Source organism: Xenia sp. Carnegie-2017, unplaced genomic scaffold, assembly GCF_021976095.1.
Source record: "Xenia sp. Carnegie-2017 unplaced genomic scaffold, XeniaSp_v1 HiC_scaffold_16, whole genome shotgun sequence".
In the NCBI taxonomy this organism is placed as follows: Eukaryota; Metazoa; Cnidaria; class Anthozoa; order Malacalcyonacea; family Xeniidae; genus Xenia; species Xenia sp. Carnegie-2017.
Window position 1 is genome coordinate 12,520,004 of NW_025813469.1, and position 26,380 is coordinate 12,546,383.

General features: G+C 35.1%; 2 protein-coding genes, 1 long non-coding RNA gene and 1 pseudogene across 7 annotated transcripts in view; all 4 read right to left on the minus strand.

Moving 5' to 3' along the window:
- The window catches only part of LOC124436599, a 66,957-nt gene extending 48,803 nt beyond the window's left edge, over positions 1-18,154 (minus strand). The window contains exons 1-3 of one of the 5 annotated variants that reach the window (XM_046986563.1): positions 17,933-18,154; positions 14,932-15,119; positions 4,949-7,053 (exon numbers count right to left, since the gene is read on the minus strand). In XM_046986563.1, the coding sequence (XP_046842519.1) occupies positions 5,202-7,001 (1,800 nt within the window). In that variant the 5' untranslated portion in view covers positions 7,002-7,053; positions 14,932-15,119; positions 17,933-18,154 and the 3' untranslated portion in view covers positions 4,949-5,201. Of the gene's footprint in view, positions 1-4,948; positions 7,054-14,931; positions 15,594-17,932 lie in introns of those variants that run through there. The other 4 variants (XM_046986561.1, XM_046986564.1, XM_046986562.1 and 1 more) reach the window with 4 other exon arrangements.
- The window catches only part of LOC124436604 (cytochrome b5-like), an 83,070-nt gene that overhangs the window by 32,367 nt on the left and 24,323 nt on the right, over positions 1-26,380 (minus strand). The window lies entirely within an intron of this gene.
- Positions 16,483-26,380, minus strand: part of LOC124436600 — a 30,179-nt pseudogene continuing 20,281 nt past the window's right edge.
- Positions 20,377-21,243, minus strand: LOC124436607. Its single transcript, XR_006945402.1, has 3 exons — positions 21,217-21,243; positions 21,078-21,130; positions 20,377-20,455 (listed from the first exon to the last, which is right to left on the minus strand). It is a non-coding gene; the product is annotated as an uncharacterized LOC124436607 (long non-coding RNA).

Here is a 26,380-nt window from a genome sequence, read left to right on the forward strand (position 1 = left end):
TTCAAACCTTTAGCTCTTTTGTAGTAGGTAGCTACATCAAAATTGTGAATAAAGTTAGGCTTTACCTGTAAATCTTTAATGGTTTGTTCAGTAATCCTAGTACAAGAAACCTCACTTGTAATGATTTCTGGTTTTTCCATTTTTGAAAAAAACTTACTGATATTCCCAGACTTTTTCTCAGCTTTTGCTTTTTTTGAAAGCAGTGGGCATGTTGGACAAGAAATTGTCCTTTTAGTTTTGCTAGGAAAAAAAACTAGAGGAACAAAATGATTAGGTTGGAAACATTGATCTGGTTTAACTATCCCTTTATAACAAAACAAAAGATGAATTGCATCGGCTGATTCTTTAACTATTCTTCTTGGACAAACAAGAGAGTTGAATATTGATTTAGGCCGGCTCTCTCCACAATCTGGGTAGTAGGTAAAATTTTTGTCTCCAACACAGAAGAAAGAGCTAAAATGCATAGAAACGATGACCACTTTTGGTCATGACAATTCAAAAAGGCCTCCTTTTTGACAAGATCAACACCTACAAAACCAGAATCTAGACAGTCTTGAGATACTGTCAAAGGTAAAATATTCTTTGAGGTGTTGTTGAATTCTTTATGCTGTTCAACAATTGAGGAAAATAAAGGATGTTGGCAGTAAAAAGTAGCATTCAAAAACAGCTCAAGTGATGTTAACTGCCTCAAAATATGCAATAAACTGTTATCACCTGCCAAAAGCAATGACACTGAACTGTAGAGACAGTTGCCAGATACTTCTGATCTAAATTGGATAAAAAAGTCGTGTTCCTATAAGTCCTCCAACAAAAATTTAACTAACTGGCCAGGAAATATCTAACATAGCAACGTAGTTACATGTAGAAGATAATTCAAAGTTCAAATATAAATTCACTATTCGCTGAATTTATGCCAATATTTATAATAAAATTAAAAGCCCAAGCCGTAGATCTTTAGTATACACTGCACTAAATGAAATCTGCTTCATTAAAATTTATACAACAGTCAATAGACATAAACCACATCTCATAGTCGCATAAATTGATATTAATGGTTTGGATACCTTAAAGCCATGCATACATTTCCTTTGTCCTCGTGTTGCTTACGGACGATTTGGGGGATGTAAATTTCTGCTGAGAACTCTCTGCTCAATGATGTTTTGTCTTTCAAAAGCAATAAGAATTCCTCTCTCGACATTTTAGTCCCCCACAATATTCCTCATTCAAACGCAATTTCAATTCATTCAGAGATTTATCATTCTCTTGCGAAATTGCAGTCTGAACAGCAGCATACATATCAATATTTAACATTGTAGTTTGTAAATGATTTTCCAAATAAATGCAATGAAACAGATTTTACAAACCACGCTATAGTGAATCACAACGTGATGATCTATCCCGCGAGTGTTGCCAGATGGGTAGCCTGCAAACCCACCCGAGCTACCTTTAAAAGTAGCCCAAAATAGCCCAATTATATTTTGCAAGAAATAGCCCAAATTTGCATCAAAACAAGTAAAAACCGAGCCCAAGTCTGTTGAAAATATTTAATTTAAACCAAACTACACATTGATATCGTATATCGCATTGTTTACGTCTTCTGTACTTTCATAAATTCTGAAGCAAACCTAGATATCATTTGAGGCCAAGGAGTAAAATTGTTGCAACAAATTTTTTGCGTTGCCATATATGATTTCACGTGCAAGAGATTCTCTAGTAGCGACTGTGTCCCATTTGATTTCTTAGTTTGGATTTTAGCAAAGCCATCAGAGAAAATGCTCTTTCAACTGCTGCGTTGCTAAAAGGAAGAGCCAAAATAGAAAGTGCAAGGCTTCCCAACTCTTGAAAATCGTGATCCCTAGAAGCATCAACATGATTAATGACGTCAATCCGAAATTGCTCAATCTTCTGGTCGTTGACATCAATCCACTGGATTGAACCAATGCGACTATATTGTTGGTCAAGTTTACCTAAATCTCCGGAAAATAGTGGAAGAAACGACAGGTCTTGAAGAGATCGTTTCTGTTTGCCTGTAACAACAGTTGGACTTAGATCAGCAATAGACTCAAGCAGCTCCACATTGCATGGCAACCTTTGCTTCATTTGCCTGAGCAACTCAACCAGAAATTGTTGACATCTAGATTTGATTACATCAACCTTTTCAGAAGTTAAATTTGATTCCGCCAATGCCACTTGAAATAAAATACCAAAGTCGACCGCAGAAAGAGGCAAATGATTTGTCTCATCCTCTATGTCGTACGTGAGAGTGGAGCACCATGTTGTAAATGTCACAGGCTTCATAGTACGGAAAAGAAACGCTTTATACAAACTCATAACATCAGTGAGGAGTTGCAACGGGTTAGCAGATTCTGACTGAAACAGCTTATTTACTCGGTTTAATTCTTTAAGGATAGGCTGCAGAAAAATTAGATATAATTTCTTCTCCATGTCACCATACATTTGAAAAAGTAATTCTGCAGTGTAGTTGCAATCTTCATCTTTGGCAAGATGAAAGTGTAGTTTCAGTTCGTCAAACTGTTGGAGTATTCGTTCAACACATGCAGAAATAGATAGCCAACGTGTGTCGGAGAGCTTTATAATCTTCAAAGGTGCTTCCCCCACGTTGATAGCTGAATAGATCTGGCGATACTTTCGTTGCCTAGAAGTGCTATGAGAAAACCAGTTGTACGTTTCTGACACCATGAACTCCACATTCCGTGGCATTACTTTAAGAGCATGTGAGGAACAAAGTTGGATAGAATGACAAATGCATCTTATATGTATTATGTTAGGGCATAGTTCACGAAATTTTGTGATTACAGAATTGTTCCTTCCATACATTGTGTTGCACCCATCAGTGGCCGAGCCTATACACTGCTTGATATCAAGTTCCTTTGCTCTCAAAAATTCAATTATTGCTTGAAAAATGGCCTCTGCCGTTCCTGATTCAATAGACAAAAGTCCAAGGAAGCTTGTGATAATCTGTTGTTTGGCTGCGCTGTAATACTTAACCATAATGCACAGTTGTTTTTCATTGCCAATGTCAGTGCTTTCATCTATAATTAGTGAATAAGGGATATCGGCCAATTCTTGAAGTAGTTGTTCTAACATCGCTGGTCCTAACACACATTTATTCAATGCAGTACACTTTGTTCTGTGGAGTTTAACATCTTTCCCTGAGACATCTTTAAATAACTCGCCAAGATGATCCACGGTGTTTAAGCTAGAATGACACGCGATGTGGGCAGCTATCTTTATCTCTGTAACTTTTAGAGAATTGTCTAATTTTTTACTTTGACAACCTAACTCAAATAAGGTTCTTGAACTGGAAAAAGGTTGCTTGTTGCGCTTATGTTTCTCAGTTTTTGCATGAGAAACTAGATCTACATGATGTGCTCAAATTTGCGTTTTGCAATACTTACAATATGCTTTTTGGTCGTCTCCTGGTACACTCAAAATCCATTCTTTCAAGATTTCTTCCTTTTCCCAGTCTTTACAATACTTTTTATGGTATTTTGCCCACTTTCCCATGTTATATTTTAGCGTTATATATAAGTCTTTCGTATGAGCTCCGAACGTGAGTTCAATGTACTAGAACGCTATTAAATTTTGTGATTATTTCATTCACTAGCGAAGAAGTTATTTACAATAGTCGTGAGTATTCTATCTTTTACAATTTATTTGGCTAAACAGTTATTACAAGGCGGTGCAGTTATTACAAGGCGGATAATGTACTTGAAATTTGAGTAGTTTTACGTAATTATAAAGTAAAGTGCGTAAGTTTAAGTAGCGCGTTTGAGTAAGTGTAGGATTGGCTATTTCCTCTATTGCTAACACATAAATCTAGATGAATAATATACGCACGTTATGTACGTCACTACAATATTAGCGCAATTGCTGTTTACCACGACAAAAACAAAAACACGTGGAAGCTAGATCATCAAAATTTTTTTCAGCCCAAAAAATCGAGCAAAAAGTTATTCCCAGCCCAAAAACCCGCAACCGGCAACCTCCCAAAATTTCCCGCAAATAGGCTTATAAACCAGCCCAATTGGGCGGGAAAACCGCCCATCTGGCAACACTGTATCTCGCATTCCAGACACCACGCTTGACTATGTAAGCTCAGAACGCTATCAGTCGAAATCGGTCAAACCAATCACATTAAAACAAAAATTCAAATGAGCCAATTGTAAGATAGCAATTGGACTCCCTTATAGGTCCGGCCACCCCTATTATCGGTCGAGATTATTCCAGACTGTCCACTGATCTGGACATTGACCAATAAAATAGCGTTTCTGGCGTTCATAGACTCCTTTATATGTCGAACCAGTCAAGCCACCCGGCTTATCAGTCGGTTATTCCAGGTCAATTAAAATTCAACTGATCTGGTTACCAAGGAGATATTCATTGGATTTGTCATTAGTTTTAAATAATAAATAAAGCTGGATTTTTATCACGAAGTAAATGCGATATTAAAGTAAGAATAATTAATGAATTTTTAACTAATATGAATAGGTAATTTTTGAATTTCAAACATCAGTCGCCCTGGATACAGGGTAAAACCCACTGCTTTTTGCTTTCTTTTAAAATTGCAGTGAAATCTCATTAGAATATTCAAGCATAAGCTAAGAGAAGAACAAAAGAAGAACAAAAAAAATTTAAAGAAAATCCCAATGTGTTTGTCTTTAAAAACCTCTAGAGCAATAGAAACAAAAGTCTCGACGTTCGTGCTTATTTTACTCGTGTGAACCAGGTTTAAATATTATTACTTCAGTAATGCAGAAAGTTATTGTGTTCGCGAATGAGAAGTTAATTACAAACTGATTGTCTTCACAACATTTCAAATGTGTAAGACAATTAGTAGATTTTTGTAAATGTGGTTGATGGTAAACTGGGAAATAAAGTATTTTGCCACTACGAAAAATATTTTAAGTAAAGTAATTTTTGCCAAGGAAAACTTGTATTTTATTGTTCAATAAACTGCAATGAAACAAGGACAAGAAAAAAGGTATAAACTATCCTCTAAAAACTCAAACTTATTTAGATACAAAAGACATTCACCTATTTCAGAAACTTATCAAAGTAGTTAATGATTACATAAAATTTTGAACTATACATTTTGAATTTTACAAATTTATCATCCAATGTAGCCAAACAAACATTGATGAGTTATAACGTTCCATAACTTAATGAAATTTTGTGTCTTAGACATACTTTTGTCCAAAAGGTAAAACTTCAGCAATAGCTCTACTTCGTGATTCATTCATTGAAGGAAGATATGTCCATGAAGAACTACTTCCCATTTCGAAACACTCCACTGATTTAAGATGTCTACCTTTATAATTCATACCTCCCATGACAACAATTGTATCACCAGTTATAACTGCACAACACCAACGTCTCCTTTGCAACATGGATGGTAAGACTGTAATCTCACCTGTTTTGCTGTCATACATGATAACACTGTTCAAATTTTCTCTTCCATCATAACCTCCAAGAAGAACAACTTGATCTCTCCATTGAACTGTTGCCATTTCAGTCAATGGATGAGGTAATGGATGCATTTTCTTAAATGTAAGAGTCCTTGGATCAAATTCCAAAACACTGGATAAAACTTCGCTATATTTTCCCCATCCTCCAAAAATAAGAACTTTATCATCAACAACAACAGCTCCATGGCGCGAACGTGGTTCAGGCATGTGACACAACTCTTTTAAAACATGAGATGTTGTATCAGTAATCTGTATTTCACTGATCAGATCCGATTTTCTTTTGCCAACAATGAGTCCTCCAATGAGAAAGATTTGTTTTTTATAAACAATAGTTTGATGACCCTTACATTTATAAGGAAACTCTGCAGGAAATGTCTTCCATGTCAAAGGTAACTGTTTTATATTCAATGTCTCTATTGACTTGCCGATGTCACCTCCGACAACAAATAAGTTAACATTATAAATAAATGATGAAGCAAAGCTGTGTATATTCTCCATTGATACAGTCTCAAACCATTTCTTCTCCTTCCATGAAAAAATTTCAACACTCTTTGTTTCGCCTCCAGTAACCAAAATATCACTTCTTAATAAATCCATAACTAATTTAACTGGTGATGTCAATGTTGGAGCAGAATGTTCATTTATAGTCATCTTGTCCAAAAGTTCAAACATCATGGTTTTCATTTTTTCCATTTCTTGGGAAGATTCAATCAAATTTTTATACCAAGACTCGACAGCGAACTCCTTGCGCCAGTCCTGTATTGGATTAAAATTTTTTCCGTCTCCAAGGTCAATACTTGGCCAAGTTGTTAAATGATCATGATTCTTGTTGATCCTTGCAATAAACTTATATAAATGATGGTTGAGAAGAATGACAGACTTCATATTTTCCATTCTTTGGGATTTTTTCAACTTCGCTCTGATGCCACCACCGATAAATACAGAGAACATTTCTTGAACACCCTTCAACTGATGAAGCTTTTTTATATAAGATAAACATAAATCAATGAGATTCTTTCGATTCTCCGGACATTCAAAAATTTGTGCCATGATCTTAACAAAAACGGCATATATTCTGTCCTCCAAGCTTAAATTTTTGTTGTTGAAAACATCCGTTGCTTTCTTACGGGAATCTTCAAATCGTTTTTTTGCCATTTTAAAATCCTTTGAATGTTGTATTGCACGGGAAAGATCATACCTGGTGGTGATGGCAGTACAAGTTGCCTGAGACTTATGATTATTACTTGCTTTTTCACATTCTCTATCACTTTCTACTTCGTCAATGCAATTAAAAAGTAGAAGAAATCCTTCCTCCAAGTAGTTTAAACTGGAGCAAAGGTCTATTTTCGAAAGATTATCTAGCTTTGTTTGGATTTCGTGTAAATCTCGCTTGATAAATTCCCGAAATCTTTCATTAACAACGTCACCGTTTTCTAGCCTCTCTGCTGCAGCATCTCGGGCTTTGTTCGTAAAAAATTGAAACATGGAGAGCAGTAAGCTATCTAGAGACATGGCGTTTTGATGATTTGTACTCGTAGAGCTTAAGTATAAATCTATTGCGTCTCTGTCAAAAACAAAAACATTAGTAAAATTAGCTGTGTTTGTATGAATACTCGATACAAATAAAATGCTTTCTTTCTTTTAAAATTTCAACCAATCATAATAACACCAACGAGTTACAGCATTTTCCATAGATCAGATTTCTACCGTTGCCAAAAAGTTTTAAAAATTACGAGGGAATAAGAAGAAATCGATAATGAGAGAAAAATAAAGGGAATTTTAAAATACGAACAAAATCCAAATAAAATTTAATGCTCCTGCTATGTTGTTGATTTAATGATAGTTTACCGGCAAATATTCAAGAGTTACTTTACAACACTTTACATGACACTAAATGACCATTTTCTTGAGAAAACCGCTGAACGCGCGTACTGCATTTTTGTGATTTAGCGTTCATTTTGTACAAGCAGGAAACTAAAGTGACCGAACGAGATCTTATAAAAACTAGAGCACCATTCCTACAAAATTATCCTAGATCTATCTCTGCAGTAAGGTTTTACAAAGAGTAGACGATATTTATAGTCCACTATTTAGTCCCGTTATTTCATCAATTCTGTATCGTTTGTGTGTGTTTGAAGACATGAAAATTGATGTGTGTAGCGACTTGTAAAGTGTATTTATTAGCTAACATTAAATATGGCTCAAAGTCTACATTGTCAAGTGACGAAAGCAAAAAAGCGATAACGAAAGAAATATATAGAAGTGAGAGCTTTTAAAAGAGAAGGGAAGTTTATTCAAATTAGGATAAATAAGATAATGAGGGAAATTCTGTTGGGAAACCGTAACCACTTTTCCGGCTGATTCTGCTTTAGTTCATTAATTTTGCATCTATATTATATATTGTATTTGTTGCTACAATAGTTTGTGTCGATCAGTACGTCGTGCTTTAATTTATAAGACTAAACTTACTTTGACCTTTCCAACAGAATTCATTCAATGATATTTAGTGCAGCTAGTGCTTACGTTTTATTGATAACGTTGACAATCTTCAGTTTGTCGAATGACTTTTGCATAGTTAGGGAAATTTTTTATGTTTTAAAAAGCAATTTATTCAAAACAATCGAAGGCCCATCAAATGCTAGGGATGCAGGGAAGAAAACCAAGTGATCAAAAATTGTTCCAAAAGAAAGAAAGGGGAGAATAAGTGTAGAAACAAGCAGGGAAATTAATTAAAGCATAAAGCACCTTCGATAGATACTGAGGGAAACAAAAATGAAAATTCTAGAGGTAATGTATTTGTCGTAGAAATGACAGCAACAGAAGGAAACGGTAGTTGGATATTTGATTTAGGAGCCACGCGACATATGAAAGCTAGTGGCGATAATTTAGTAAATTACTGCGAGTTACCAAAGCCAGAACCTGTTACACTTGGAGACGGTGGTTATGTAAATGCATATGGGTATGGACAAGTTGACATCACCATGATACTTGGACGTAAAGAGAAAGATCAACAGAAATCAATTTTGACAAAGGTACTGTACGTCCCAAAGATAGCTATAAATCTTTTTAGCGCACGTGCAGCAGCATCTAAAGGCAGAGTGGTTCAATTTGGACACAGTCTCTGTTGAATAAAGAACTCCAATGGACAAGCTGTAGCACGCCGTCGACTAGTTGGGAACATGTATCAACTTGATTGTAAAGTTGACAAACCGGAAAAATAAGCATCAGTTAATGAAAGTGGCACTAAACTTGATCTATGGCACCAAAGAATGACACATCTAAATGTCGGTCAAATGAAACTATGGCTTCAAAGCAACTTATCACAGGTATGGACATACCTAAATCTTGCAATTCAAGCTTTTGTGAGGCATGTGCAGAAGGAAAGGCACACCGCACATCATTTAAACACGTAGGAGATATTCATTCAACCAAAAGATTGGAGTTGGTTTATAGTGATGTGTCCGGACCAATAAAAACTGAAAGCCTTGGAGATGCAAGATATTTTGTCACCTTCATTGATGATTATTCCAGATGTGTTAAGGTATATCCAATGAAGCACAAGTCAGAAGTGCTTGAAAAATTCAAGGAGTGGGAAGCAGCAGTCACAAACCAATCAGAGTGTAGGATAAAAACACTACGCACGGATAATGGAAGTGAATATGCATCCACTGAGTTTGAAGATATTTTAAAGGAGAGAGGAATTTGTCATGAGACAACAGTGCCACATTCACCCTAGAAAAACGGGATAGCTGAGCGCACGAATCAGACAATCCAAGAAGCAGCTCTTTCTATGATTTTGCATGCTGGACTGTCCAAAGCTTTTTGGGCTGAAGCGGTCTGCACTGCAGCCTACATAAGAAATCGAGTCATTACGAGTGCAACTGCAGTAACTCCGTATGAAAGATGGTATGGAAAGAAGACAAATGTGTCCATTTTCGCGTCTTCGGTTGTACTGTTTATGCCCATGTTACTGATGCGGTGCTCCAGAATTTGTGCAAAAAGCAGTCGTGATGAGATTTGTTGGTTACAGCCTTATATAGAAAGGATACGGGCTGTATGTTGAGAATCAACAAAAAGTCTATTCAGAGGGACGTTACATTTAATGAAACAGATTTTCGATCAACAAAAGCTCAAATGAAGTGTGGTGAAGATATTACCGAGTGTGCTGAAGAAGGACCAGAAATAAAGGTGGTGCAACCAGAAATGGAAAGGACAAAATGGTGCAACCAGATATGAACAACAAGATGCATCAAATGAGCTACGACGCTCAGGAAGAGAGAGAAATCCACCAATATATTACCACGACGAGTATGCTGGGATAACTACATCGAAGCATGCAGCACTTTACGTATCTGACATCATAGAGCCAGAAACCGTAAAAGATGCTCTTAATGGGGAATATGCAACGAAATCGAAAGGTGCTGCAGATGCAGAATACCAGTCTTTACTAGAGAATAAGACCTAGGAATTTTGCATATTACCAGCTGGACGTAAGCCTATCAGTTGCACGTGGGTCTTTAAAGTTAAACACGATGAAACAGGAAAGGTACAGAGATTTAAACGTCGTCTGGTGGCTAAGGGTTTTCTGCAAAAATATGGAATTGAGTATGAAGATACCTTCTCTTCAGTCGTTCTTTTTTCGTCGATTCGCACTCTTCTGGCTTTTGGTGTATCTCGAGGCATGTTGATCCATCAAATGGATGTCGTAACGACATTCCTCAATGGAACATTGAAAGAGGAAATATACATGCAACAACCTGAAGGCTACGTAAAACCAGGAAAATAAAAGCTAGTGTGTCGTCTCAAAGAATCGATTTTTGGTCTAAAGCAAAGTCCACGTTGCTGGAATAAGGTTTTAAAAGAGTTTATGTTATCATTAAGATTTGTTCAGAGTGAAGCAGACCATTGCCTATTTATTCGTTTTCTCAAAGATAAGCTGGCAATTTTCACTGTTCACGTTGATGACCTCATACTTTGACTGAAACTGAAGAAGAGATGAATGATATAAAGGCCAACTTGGCAAACCAATTCAAAATGAAAGATATGGGCGTACTCCACTACTGCCTAGGAGTTAGTATTACTATAAGAACGGTGTGTTGTAAATCAATCAGAAGCAATACATCAACAAAATTCTGAAAAAGTATAAATTACAAGATTGCAAGACAGTGCCTACGCCAATGGATGTAAGCGTCAAATATGTTAAAGAAGATGGACATTACAAATCAGTTGATGCCTCTTACTATCAGTCAATGGTAGGAAGTTTGATATACGCGGCAATTGCTACCCGTCCAGATTTAGTTCAATCTGTAACAACATTGGCTGAATTCAACACAGCAAAGAACGAAGCACATCTTACAGCAATGGAAGTATCTTTCGTTTCTTGAAAGGAACTTGTAAACTAAGCCTGCAGTAGCAAGAAAAACAGTAACAGTATCGATTTAGAAGGATCCTTTGATGCAGACTGGTCCTCCGACACAGACGATCGATCGACGGTCAACATCCGGAAATGTGTTTATAATGTCAGTTGGTGCAATCAGTTGGGCAAGCAAGAAACAACCAACAGTGGCTCTTTCAACGTCGGAATCGGAGTATATTGCGTTATGTTATGCAACCCAAGAATTAGTATGGCTGCGACAACTGTTTAAAGACCTACAAATGGATTGCACTGCGGCTAAGAACATACATTAAGATAAACAAGGTACAATCGCTATCTCAAAGAATCCAGTGCTACACAAACGGACAAAGCACATTGATATTAAACACCATTTCGTGCGCGAGAAAGTTCAAGATGGAGCACTCGAAATAAAGTACTGTCCAACCAAGGAAATGATAGCAGATATTTTTACTAAACCATTACCAAGAGAACAATTTGAATAGCTGTGATGCAAACTGGGACTTGCATAAACATTGTGACATATTGAGTGAGTGGGAGTGTTGTAAATTACACTCAACATTCTTTATTACGTTGTTATGAAAGATTAGCCATGTTTAAGGTTATATCATGGGCGCATGTGTACGTTCTCACAACGTTGGTTGTTTTTTCCTTCTATCGTAATAAAAATATCTTAATACTTTTATGTTTAAAGTGTTTTCTCTGCTGAAATATATAGCAATATGAACAAGTATGTCATAGGGTGAGTGCGGGAGTACATTGCGACATGAAGTGAGGGGGGTACAGTAAAACATAGGGTGAGTGGGTGACTACAGTGTGACATAGAGTGAATGGGGGACTACAGTGTGACGTAGAGTGAATGGGGGACTACAGAGTTTCATAAAGTGAGGGGGCTACAGTGTGACATAGAGTGAGTAGGGGATTACAGAGTAACACCTAGGGTGAGTGGGTTACTGCAGTGTGGTATAGGGTGAGTAGGGGACTATAGTTTCTTGACTTCATCAAACGCAACACTTACAAACTCAATGAACCCAACGAAACGAACAACACAACAATAACAAAGTAAATGGTTTGAACCCGGGAGTATCGTTATGTGATGATTTAGTTGTAATGTTTGTGTGTCAATTGTGTATTGCCATTGTGAATTAATGTGAAGTGTAATGTTTTTAGTTGATCGTTTGTTTGTATTAAGAATAAGTTGTTTGTAAGGTGCCGGTAATTGCTGCGATCTGTTCAGGGGGGTTTGTTCCAAGTTGGTGTACCAACTTTCTAATGTAAGCCGTTGTCTATAGTCACTATTGTAAGTAATGCATTTTGCCGAGTCCCAGTCAATGTTGTGCTTTGTGATTCGGTGATGTTGGGCAATGTGATTAGTTTTGTCTTGTTTCTTTGTAGCTCGTTTGTGTTCACTAAGTCTTATGTTTAAGTTCCTGCCAGTTTCCCCGATATAGGAGGCGTGGCAGTCGGAGCAGTTTATTTTGTAAACTGCACCTTGTCGTCAGTTGGGTTTTTCTTTGTCCTTTATGTTCGTTAGTACTTGTGGTAACGTTGTGATTTGTTTATGTGCGACACGTATGTTGTATGGTCGTAAGATACGCGAGATACTCTCAGACGTACCTTTGATGTTAGTTATCGTTGCTGTTGTTGTGTTGTTCGTTTCGTTGGGTTCGTTGTGTTTGTAAGTGTTGCGTTTGATAAAGTCAGAGTTATAGCTGATTTTGTCAAAAACACGTTTGACATAATTGTTTTCGTTGTGTAGAGCGCCCGGTGAATCACATATGATTTGTGCACGTCTTGTTAATGCTCTGATTGTGGTGGCTACATCACAGAAAACAAAGGATGTAAACTCTCGACATAGCTAATTAATACGGCTTTTTCTAAAGAAAAGAGAGAAAACGAGCACTTGTTTTGAACAGTGTTTTTTTGAAGAAATTGGTGTTTGTATTTTCCAGAATTACAAAGTTGTGATGAAAATTACCTGGCAGTAGAAAAATTATGGTCATGTATTAGCTAATTTTTAGTATGACTAAAAAACTGCGCACAAAAGGCAGAGGATTGTTGTTTATTGAACTTCATAATGGACTGGAGTACTAACCTTGCCGTACTCATTTTTGACAACCCATTCTTTAAAAAAATAGTGAGTAAACTTTTACAAAATGGATGGTCATCAGTTCTTTATTAACAAAATCATACGGTGCGAAGATTTCCAAACTAGCATATTACGATATAAAAAAACCTTAAAATGACTTTCTCAGTCATTGACGGTAAAATATTTAAAACTATCACCAAAAAATTGAATGTTCATGCCGCGTCTAAGAATGTACAATAGGGTCAATTTAATTCTATATGTGCGATATTAATTAGTCACTTTTACTAAAGCATTAGTCTAGAAAAGACAAAGACAGAATCTTAAATGTTTAAACTTCCATAAAACATTATTCAAATTTTAAAGTATTCGTTGGATGTAACTTTATTTTCTTCATTAATTCGTTTCTATGCATATTGGCAAAATGCGAAGGCGTGCGTAGGGAGAAGGGGAGAATAACATACCAAACATACCAAAAATGTCTCTATTAAAAGAAATCTTATTGCGTACAAATTATCATGTAAAACTAGCATTTAAAATAAACATCAATGTATTTGTGACATCAATCTTTTAACTTGCTATTTTTATTTCTTTTTGTCCATTTGGTGAGTGGTGATAATAGAAGAACGGCATAAGAACGCCTTACTAAGGGAAAAGAGAATTCATCAGGCCGAATGCATGGAGGAACTACATGTAAGTTGCCCTCAATCTAAAACAAGTTCCTGACACAAATTAGTCCAAAGGTTGGAAGTGAGGGAGGAGGCTTCTCACTCATACGTGCTCATCGAGTGTGAATCAGAAATTGTGCTCTTGCGTATCAACACCAGACTCGTCTATCGACGGTAAGATTTTTGCTAAAATATTTCAAATCAAGTAGTGGCGTGAAAATAATGTCTTGGAATAGTCATGAGATGATTTTGAAGTCCCAGTCAACGAATATGCTTTTAGAATGGAAGCTTTCTTTAGTCGAAAGACCTTGGTTGGGTATTCACTATATCTCAAATCTGAAATGCCATTATTTACATATCATATGATACAATTACACAGAAATTGCGACATATTGACAACAATGTGAATTTCTGAAGAAATAATTAAAATTCAAACAACCGCTGCAGGTAAATAATTTCTTGTTGTTTTAGCTGTATATTATGTTATTTCTCTTATGTAAAAAGTTAACACTGAAGATAGAACAGTGAAAACATTTATACGAATTTCATTCATCAGAACTCGAGTTCTGAGCGGGCTTAGTTTTTCAATGAAAAAAAGTAAACAAATTGAACAAGTGATCAAAATATAAACATACTTTAAATGTCGATGCTAAAGTCGAGTTATTGTTATGAAAATTTCAACTATGTGCAATGTATTCACCACAAATGAAAATCTCACATTGAAAAGAACTTGAAGATTATAAAAACGATGAAAGTAGCGATTTCTAATCATCATTCTGCGAAGTGTACCAGACCTATTAAAGCATCTTGTAGAGTTGTCTTATGAGCTGGTTTACGATGAGTATATTTATGCAATATTTGCATCATAAAATATATATTTGTTTTGGTCACGCGATCATACTAAACATACTTCATGTTTTATGGAAATGAAATCAGACAGTGTAAATTGTATAAATCATTGATACTTGAATGCATGAAAAGATTTTCAATGTCTACAAAATGTGGTTATATTAAAGCAATGATAATCTTATATAACATCATGAATGTGTAAAAGGAAGAGAAACGACAATTTAGGCTGACCAAGTGTGTGGGAGTAATTAGGCTCAATCTAGATTCAGAAGTTTCTTATAAGACAATTTCCCGTAAAAATTTATCTAAAACTGTTAGTATTTTCTTAGTTAACTACATTTTTTCTTAATAATGTTGGTTTTTTGGTATGGTGAACAGGGAATCTACTTTATTGATGAAAGTTTTGTATGACGACACGAATTAAAAATGCGAAAAGATTTCACTAACCTTTGTTTAAATCTTATTTTTTTTGTATTTATATAAATTGCTTGCGCCTTGTGTCGTTCCCCAAATGTAGGCTTCTTATAATGTTCTCTTTTTCAGCAAAATGATCGAAAATGAAGACACATGTATTCACTCTTTCTTTTCTTGTTTTGGTTTAAACCATTCAAATTAATATGACCATTCATTTTAAACTAATAATGTTGATAAAATAAAGTCATAATGAACAAATAAGGAAGAGAAACAACAATTTGCTCTGACTAAATGCGTTAAATAATTAAAAATTATTCAATTAAAGACAATTTCGTGTCACAAATTTGCTTTAGTATATACTTGTTACATTGCGTTTGGTCTTTATAATGTTGGTTTTTCACAATAAGGAAAAATAGCAAATCTATATTATTGATTGAAAATTTATATGACGACATAAGAATTAAGTCATAAGAAACTATTTCATTCACCTTCCTCAAATATCTTTTTGTCTTTGTATTTATGGATTATTCGTGTTTGAAGTTGCTCGCAAAACACAGACCTCTTTTAATCTTCTTGTTGTAACAGAAATAATGAAAATTGAAAAAACCCGAATTCACCCTTCTTTGCAATCACAGATTGAATCATTGAAATGAGTACGACAGCGGAAAACGGTTTTAAGCATATTAACGAATTTCACACGTATGATAATGAGCAACACCTAGTCCAAGAAACAATAAAATCTCTTCTATACTTCTTACACGCGCGGTTGTCACGAAAGGAAAAAACACGTGACTAAGTATGTTAAAAAAGGATATAAACTCTCAACATAGCTAATTAATATGGCTAAGTAATAAACTTTGCTTTTTCTAAAGAAAATAGAGAAAATGAGCACTTGTTTTGGACAGTGTTTTTTTGAAGGAATAGGTTTTAGTATTTTTCAGCATTACCAAATTGTGATCAAAATTGCCTGGTAGTAGAAAAATTATGGCCATTTATTACGTAATTTTTGGTATGACTAAAAGAGTGTATATAAAAAGCAGAGGTTTGTGGTTTATTGAACTTCATAATGGACTGGAGTACCAACCTTGCCGTACTCATTTTTGACGAACCTTTTTTTAAAAAATAGTGACTAAATTTTTACAAGTTAGATGGTCATCTGTTTTTAGTAACAAAATCATACGGTGAGAAGATTTCCAAACTAGCATATTACGATATACAAAAACTTTAGAACGGCTTTATCAGTCATTCACTGAAAAATATTTAAAACTATCACCAAAAATTTGAATGTTCATGCTGCGTCCAAGAATGTGCAAAGGCTCAATTTACTTCAAAATGTGCGATAATAATTAGTCACTTTTACTAAAGCAGTATTCTAGAAAAGACCACGACCGAATCTTAAATGTTTAAACTTCCATAACACATCATTCAACTTTTAAAGTATTCGTTGAATGTAACGTTATTTTCCTCACTAATTCGTTTGTATGCATATTGCCAAAATGCAAAGGCGTGCGTGGGTAGAAAGGGAGAAGAACATATCAAACATACCAAAAATGTCTCTATTAAAAGAAATCTTATTGCGTACAAATTATCATGTAAAACAAGCATTTAAAATAAACATCAATGTTTTTGTGACATAAGCATTTGCCTTGCTATTTTTATTACTTTTTGTCCTTCTAGTGAGTGGTGACATTAGAAGAACGGCATAAGAACGTCTTAGGAAGAGTAACGAGAATTCAGCAGACCGAATGCATGTAGGAACTAAGTTGCACTCAATCTAAGACAAGTTCCTGACACAAATTAGTCCAAAGAAGGTTGGAAGTGAGGGAGGAGGCTTCTCACTCATACGTGCTCATAGAGTGTGAATCAGAAATTGTGCTCTTACGTATCAAAGGAAGACTCGTCTATCGACGGTAAGATTTTTGCTAAAATGTTTCAAATCAGGTAGTGGAGTGAAAATAATGTCTTGGAATAGTCATGAGATGATTTTGAAGTCCCACTCAGCGAATGGGCTTTTAGAATGGAAGCTTTGTTTAGTCGAGAAACCTTGGCTGGGTATTCACTATATCTCAAACCTGGAATGCCATTATTTACATATCATATGATACAATGACATAGGAATTGCGGCATATTGACAATAATGTGAATTTCTAAAGAAATATTTAAAATTCAAACAACCGCTGGGGGTAAATAATTTCTTGTTGTTTTAGCTGTATATTATGTTATTTCTCTTATGTAAAGAGTTAACACTGAAGATAGAACAGTGAAAACATTTATACGAATTTCATTCATCAGAACTCGAGTTCTGAGCGGGCTTAGTATTTTCAATGAAAAAAGTAAACAAATTGAACAAGTGATCAAAATACAAACATACTTTAAATGTCGATGCTAAAGTCGAGTTATTGTTATGAAAATTTCAACTATGTGCAATGTATTCACCACAAATGAAAATCTCACATTGAAAAGAACTTGAATATTATAAAAACGATGAAAGTAGCGATTTCTAATCATCATTCTGCGAAGTGTACCAGACCTATTAAAGCATCTTGTAGAGTTGTCTTATGAGCTGGTTTACGATGAGTATATTTATGCAATATTTGCATCATAAAATATATATTTGTTTTGGTCACGCGATCATACTAAACATACTTCAAGTTTTATGGAAATGAAATCAGACAGTGTAAATTGTATAAATCATTGATACCTGAATGCATGAAAAGATTTTCAATGTCTACAAAATGTGCTTATAATAAAGTAATGATAATCTTATATAACATCATGAATGTGTAAAATGAAGAGAAACGACAATTTAGGCTGACCAAGTGTGTAGGAGTAATTACGCTCAATCTAGATTGACAAGTTTCTTATAAGACAAGTTCCCGTCAAAATTTACCTAAAACTGTTAGCATTTTCTTAGTTAACTATATTTTTTCTTAATAATGTTGGTTTTTTGGTATGGGGAACAGGGAATATACTTTATTGATGAAAGGTTTGTCTGACGACACAAGAATTAAAAATGCGAAAAGATTTCACTAACCTTTGTTCAAATCTTATTTTCTTTGTATTTAAATAAATTGCTGGCGTCTGAAGTCGTTCCCCAAAAGCAGGCTTCTTTTAATGTTCTCTTTTTCAACAAAATGATAAAAAATGAAGACAGATGTATTTACCTTTCGTTTCTTGTTTCGGTTTAAAGCATTGAAATGAATATGACAATGTTTTCAGGCAAAATGTGATCAACGCCGCGTGTAACTAACATCATGAACCAATAAAATTCTTTCTAAAATCCTTCTTCGCGCGGGAGTCACGAAACGAAGAAACACGTGAACAGAAACCACTGCGTACAAGTCAGTGCTGCCACTCGTAGGGGAAATCCCCCACAGTAGGGGGATTTAGTGGTTTGTAGGTGGTAGGGGAAACCCACCGGGAAAACTGTAAAATCTAAGGGGATTGTAGGGAGAAAAGAAAATCGTTTATAAATGAGAATGTGTATTTTCATTTTTTCCCGAAATACTCTTTTCTACCTGTGTTGTCACTATTTAAGAAGTGATTGTAACAAACACTTTCTTTTGGAACATTTTGTGACTATATATGGCAATAAAAGATTAGAAATTTTGCATAAATAGAATGTGTCATTTCCGTAATTTGCATGTCATTACGTCACAACGTCTTACGCAAAATTACTAGCTTTGTAGTCCAGACATTTTTCAATTTTTTTTGCGTTCACTTTTTTACAAGCAGATTAAAAATTTCAGTGGTCTGACCCGACATAGGTATATAATAGGGGAATATGTTGTTGTGTAGGGGAAAGTAGGGAAAAGAAAACAAGGAAAATGGTCGTAGGGGGAGGTAAGGGGAAAATAAAGTTTTGATATAGTAAATGTGCATACACAGAGTTGCAGCACTGATATAAGTGTAATTTACCATCTTTACGCTTTTCGTCATATTCAAATGATGCAAAAATTAGATCGATTTTGGAAAAAAATACCGTTTCAAGTATGAAAACATCAGACACAAAATCACAGCAAAATCAATAAAAAAAGGATTTTTCTCAAAAAAACGGTAAACTAGAGTAAAAAACAAGAGAAAGCAAATACTTTGTCGCCTTATAATATTACCAAGACCACAATTAATAAAAGATATAGACAAATATTCACAACTACATTGATTAGTATAATTGATATACTTCTAGCATTCTAGAAAAACCTTAAAAAACAATCCCTTTTACGGTTCCCTGCACTAAAGTGTGAACAAAAGAAGTGGTAGCAAGGGATTGAGAAGGACACTTGTGACTATTATACTGAAATTACATGGGAACACTACCTGTAGTACTAAACCTCAATAATTTTTTGAAGCCATGATTATATCCCAAACAAGCGTGTGTATGTAGTCAATCACTTTTCTCTCCGTGAGAGAATCTTGAAACACTAAACACGCATGTCTGGGGTGAAATCTCGCGAGCCTGGGGTAAGATTTGGCTTCAATTATTTGCCTCAGGTAGCGTTCCATGTATTATATTTCAATGGTTGTGACACAAACTAGAACGCTAAACTTACCGCCATTTTTGATTTCGCACAGACTAAGAACATACAAAAGCCGCCATCGCCATATTTTTTTGTTTTTACAAGTTCTATGATATTATTTTTGAAATATCAATAACCGTTGACGTGATAAATCCCATTCCCATGTTCCATGTGTCCATTGGTCAAAGCGTTCTTTCGATGATCACGACAAAACTGCGCGATCCTCTCGCAAGCGACTCGCGCGACTTCCACGGGACATGTGAGGACAACGCGAAAAAAGTTGGGGCATTGAAAACACTGCACAGAAGAAAAAAAGAAAAATACTTTGATTAATTTTCTCTACTATGCAACTGTTTCTGAGCTGGCCAAAATAACAAAATGACAATTTTTGTGTCCGCGTCCCCTCAATAGGAGTTTCATTACTAGGAATTATACCTGATTAAATTCTGGAGTTTACAAAGTGTCCGTTCAATACAGGGCCGCTAAATGCAGGGCCACTTAATACAGGTTTGACTGTAGTTCATATCTTTAGAAAATTTATTTTTTCTCAATTTTTTTTCAGGAGATACACAAAAAATATTTTGCGTTGGAGTAAAAACAGGGTGACTTAGCTATTGATCTGGAGTCATAACTATCTCAATACGAGAGCGATTAACATGACAACGAAAAACAATGATTATACCGTTGATTTTAAGGAATACCGAAAAAAATGTTTTCTTTCAACTTCGACTTCGAACAGCCAAAGCAAAGCAAAGATATAAATTCTTGCTGGTATTAATGGAGACTAGTCCATAACTACAAGCGATATATTCATATCTGAAAGCCAAAAGAATTATTTCTGTCGTGAATTACAATCCATCCGATACGCCGGCCTGGCACCAAGAGCCTGCCATTGACACACAACGTTTATATGGTTTCCTCAAAATGACGTAATGCAATAGAAATGCGCATGCTCACCTTTTGGCGATGCCACCGACAACTAGAACAAGAAAATTTATTTTTAAACATCCCATGTTATGGAAAGGCTCTTTGCCGAATGTCTGCAAGAAATAAGAGAAAAAGTTAATTTAGTTCAAGCCTTGTTCAGTGTTGCCAAGCCTGATCACCATCTCGGGCAGTACCAATAAAATTTAGAACCCAACCCCCTGCATGTCTAACAACCGTGTCGACGTGTTGCAAGGACGCCATCTTGAAAGATGTCTTAACAAACCAATCCAAACATTTATTTAAAAATGAAATCTAGACTAAATCAGCGCTTCAACTCTATATCAACTCAGGAAAAGCAGATATTAGTCGTAATATAAACATCCCCAAGTTTTCCACCTTTCAAAATGGCGGCTTGTCTCACTCGTTTTTTAAATTTCGACGGAGTCAGACAACTAGTATGTATATTGAATTCTAGGTCACTTGGGTTTACAAATATTTTGCTATGAAACATTGTCATGAATCGTACAACCTGAAGGGCTGCACGCCCATTTTATTCAGTTCAGTTTTACCCAAATTCGAGATGCACAAATATTTTGAAGCGTTCATGTGTAAGCGAATTCTACAATCGTGATGACCTTACATTAGTTGAAACATGAATGTATTAAAAATCGGTTAAATTTAGGGCATCGAGAAATTCAAAAGTCATCAAGTGACATTCAATTAACAAACACTTACGACATGCGCGTAAACTTCATCACAGAGAACTGGGACGCGGTATTTTTCAGCAACTGTAAGAAAATAAAACAAATATGAATGCACGAAGTTTGTTGGTCGAATCGGCGGAAAAAACTTGTACATGTCTTGAGATATTTACTGTTCAAAATTTCTTCTAAATGTTCTCTTTTGTACAAAGAACCACAAGGATTTGATGGGTTGAAAACGACAATAAGCTTTGTTCTCTCGTCAATAAGTAAAGCCATATTGTCCAAGTCGACTTCCCAACCATTTTGAGGCTGAAAATTATAAATAATCATTGATCATTTGAACATAAAGTCTAAATCAACACTCAAGGTTAGTTTGTAGGGAATCCTTTGAACTACTGACTGCTTGACTTCATTGAAGAATAAATTGGAAAAGTCGTTGATTTCCACTACCACAATCAGAACATTATTAGACTATTCTTTGATCACAATTATCATGATTATTAGAACAGTCCTTAATCTTCATTATCATAATTAGAACTTAATTATAACAGTCTTTAATCTTAAACAGTAACGTAAACTCCAGATCTTTAACTTGTACAAACATACAATGAGTTTATAAAATCGTGTCTCAATCTTCCGCGACCCACAGATGCATTTGTAAAGACAGAAACCAGGTCTTGGAATTAAGATGTTATCACCACGATCAACTAGGGCGTTCAATGCTATCTCGATTGCTCCAGAGCAACCGCTGGCCAACAAAACATCCTGTAAAGAGAACAACATAAACATAGAAGTATAGGCGTTTTTATAGAATTAATTGAGTAAAAAGCCCTGAATCTCTCATTTTGTCAAAGTCGGGTTAGGGCCCTTGCTTTCTCAGGTGTCCTATCCCTTGACATTTTATGTAGGTGTGTATTTTACTTGCATTCACCCCCCATAATTTAAATGGTGAGACTGAAACACACAAATCTTAAGGGGGGAGTGGGGTGGTGAGAGAAGAGTATTCAACAAGGATGCTATAACCCTGTGTAAATTAAAAATTGTTGCTTAAGAATATTACTCACTGCATATGATATAATGAGATGAAACGTAAGAAAACAGCTACATTTTGGATGACCGTTGTCAATGAGCTGTATTTTAAAGGAATATACAATAGAATGCCAAAACTTGGTGGAGGGGCAGAAAGGGGGGAGAGGGTGAAAAGTTAGATTTTTCTGCCTTTATAAGAAGGAGTCCTTCATGTTAACGTAGACATCAATAAAGCTGCTTGAACTAAAATTATAGACGATTGCTTTAGGACAACAACAAAACATGTTGACATGAACAACTCCTAAATACTCTTTGAACATCACTATCAACAAGTTTCCCTATAGTTATGAAGCAGGAATATGTACCTCAGCATCCACGACGTATTCAGGTGTTGAACTGTATTTTGCAACAGCATTTTGTGCCTCTTTGCATCCTACAAAAACAAATACAGATGATTGTATATGACTGGAATAGTGGAACACACACAGTGTGTATCAAAACAACAGCAATCCTTTCATTTGTGAAGCAAACACTGACAATTATCAAACCATTCTTTCCACACTCCTCAAATCATAATACAAATTCTAAATTTGTGCATCATGTAAGCTAGAACAATGCAGCGAAATTCCACTTTACGTGGTACTATCGATCAGTTCCATTACGGATGGTTCATGTAGCCACAGAGCAACGAATATTTATCGCGTTTGGTTACAGTAAGGGAACTTACACTGTTTACTAGTAGACTATATTGAAAAAGTCTTTGAAGACCACACAAATTTCAGCTACTGTCCAATGCAAATCCCGAACATGAAACTCCTTTAAATTGCGTTCAGCCTCCTTGGGGATAATTTACTGCTGAATAGTGCAAGTTGTAAACATCTTGTGATTTTGAATTCACCGTATTCAGGCTTGCAAAGATGGCCACTATTGGCCAAAAACGGTCTCAGCTCATCAGAACAGTAAGAATTTCTCCACCTTATACAGCAAGTGGCAAGATCAACACATCAAAATCAGTTCAACGATGCATTGGAAGCACTTCTAATCTCATCAGTTTATGAGAAAGCCCATATCAAACGCTACGTTGAAAACATATGGATGACTTGCAAAGAACAGTGGGCTCAAATTTTCAGAAAACAACAAGCTGTTAATATAGTGAACACCAAAAACGGCGTCGAATCGCAAAACAGACACTTTAAGTACAATTATCTTCAAACAGCTATCGAAAAATCAATATATGGTGTAGTTACAATAAAGGTAGAATCATTTCTTCCAAACTCTTATCAGCACTACAAAGACACCAACTTCAAACAAAGCAGCAAATAAAAAAAGTACAACGAGAATGCTCCGTACTATTTGAATAATGGTCCAAACCACTTTATGAAGCACTGTATGAAAAGTTCATTTGCATCGCGCAAATTTCGCGATAATGATGTCGATTGCATCGACAATAATAAAGGTGATATCTCCGTTAGGAGCTCATCAGACAAAACTAAATGGTAAGAAAACAATCTCAGTGTTCCAAAATGTAGCTGTGATTCGTGGAGAAAAACGCAATTTCCCTGTAAACACAAGTACGCAATTTTTAATACCTTTGATAAAAGGAATTTCACAGCCCTCCCTCAACACTATGGAAACAGCGTTTTCATAACATTGGACAATGGCTTGAATCTAGAAGAAAATGAAAAAAAAGAGAAAACAAGAGGAGACTGATAATGAAAACAAGAACAATACAGAGATTGTCGAGAATACTTATGACGTAATAGTGCAAGACGATGAAAGAAGACGTGAAACAAAGGAAAACAAAATTAAGACAGAAAAATCTTGCGAACTAAAGGAAACTGCACAACGCGAAATTTATTGCTTGAGAAGTTGAGCCTTGTTCGAAATCAGGCATTCACCGTCAACGAGCAAAAATCTTTGCAAGAAGCGCTTGATTACCCAAATAAAATGCACGAAATCTTAAATGGAAATTGCCCAGCCAGTGAAGGTTTGCCAATAAGAAATAGTCCAACAAAAAAGTGTTTGAAATAACAAGTGTGGAGTATCATCAACTATTTCATATGAAATTGCCTTTTCGTCGAAAAAAGAAGCATGCTAATAACTATATCACAACAATGATCCCAGACATAAGTCAAAAGTGCGCTGTATCATCAAACAAGGTGAGATAATTTTCATTTTGGCAACCTCGACTGACGAGCTCTTTTTACAAATTATAATTTTCACTGACAATGTACGTCCCAGAATGCACTTGAAGAGCTAGTTGAGCAAGAATTGTTGTATGAGAGTGAAACAGAGGAAATCCAGGCATCACAAGAAAGAACTGAAGTACCGCCAATCAACAACTTGGAACAACAAGAAAGGTCAGTGATTCATTGTAAAACGAGCTGAAATTGTCAAAGTATCTTGATGCACTATGTTTTTAAATAATATATTACCTACACTGATACTTGCAAACAGTCGACATACAATTTATTGTTTCTGACTCCAAGGCAACGAATAAATGCATTTACAGAAAGACAATATCTTGGGGATACTGTGCTGGAATTTGGTCCTGTGAATGTATCAAAAGTAGATCTTTGGTCACTTGTCAGTCCAAAAGATAAAACTGAAAAAGAATTAGAAATTATTGAAAAAGAAGTCACCACATTCAAACTTGGTTGGCTGAATGACTCTGTAAGAGAAAAAAGCATCTAATATAGTCTTCTTATTTATCATTATAAGTAATTGTTTATAACCATGAGTGCTATGTACACGTAAAACTGGAGAGGAAATCTCTTCAAACTATGCTTTCTTTTGATTTTAGATAATTGACGCTTTTTTGTGGAGTTTAACTGAAAACTACACTATTGTTCTTGCAGCAGAATCATTTATTTCAGAAATTGTTAAAAACAACTCAAGCACAAGATGCACATAGGCTAATATATCTTTTCACCAAACCAAAATTATCCTTTTTCCAATCAATATCCATGGCATTCATTGGACACGACTTGTAAGTATTTGAGCTAAATAATAAAATATAGACATGCATTATATACATACTTAGACCACATGAGTCCACAGATTTACATGCAAAAATTAGTACCTATAGAAACATTAACTCATATAATTCCTTAATTAACAAAGAGAAAATTTTTAACTAAATGCCACAGTAATTTTGTGTAATATAGACTATAGATAAGTTCTCAAAAACAAGACTCTACTTTGACTCACTTGGAGGAAGTGCAGACAAAAAGACACCTAATACACAGATGATGTATCATATGAACAAACTAAGGTAATTCTCAACTTTGATCTTAAAAGATTTGCCCAAAAATAATTTTCAACAATCAACATTATCCTTCATGTGGTCATTGTTTGTCACTGCTTCTGTGCTTTGGTAGATGTAAAAACAGGAGAAACAAGAAACGAAAATTGATTCGATTTTCAAGTTTCGTGAAACACAAAAAGACAAAAAACAAAATTTGAATTCAATTTTTCATTTGAAAAACAAAAAACGAATTTTGTATTTGATTTTCTCATTATGATTTTTTATTATCAGCGAAAAACGAATGGTTTTAAGAATGAGTCTGAAGATTAAAGCCAGCTGGTTCACACAAGTGAAATAAGGATAAGCACAAGCGTAGGCAAAAGATAAAACAAAGATAATCAACGAAGCATTTGATATAAGCATCGACATAAGCGCAGGCATAAGGAAATAATTCAAGCATAAGCTAAGAGCAGAACAAAAGAAGAACAAAAAGAAGATTTAAAGAAAATCGCAATGTGTTTGTCTTTATAAACCTCTAGGGCAATAGAGACAAAAGTCTTGACGTTCGTGCTTATTTTACTCGTGTGAAGCAGGCTTAAATATTATTACTTCAGTAATGCAGAAAGTGATTGTGTTCACAACATTTCAAATGTGTAAGATAATTTTTGTAAGTGTGGTGTATGGTAAGCAGGAAAATAGTGTATTTTGCCACTACGAAAAATATTTTAAGTAAAGTAATTTTTATCATGGAAAACTTGTATTTTATTGTTCAATAAACTGCAATGAAACAAGGACAAGAAAAAAGGTATAAACTATCCTCTAAAAACTCAAACTTATTTAAATACAAAAGCCATTCACCTATTTTAGAAATTTATCAAAATAGTTAGTGATTATATAAACTTTTGAACTATACATTTTAAATTTTACAAATTTATCATCCAATGTAGTCCAAACGAACATTGATGAGTTATAACGTTACATAACTTAATGAAATTTCGTGTCTTAGACATACTTTTGTCCAAAAGGTAAAACTTCAGCAATTGCTCCCCATCGTGATT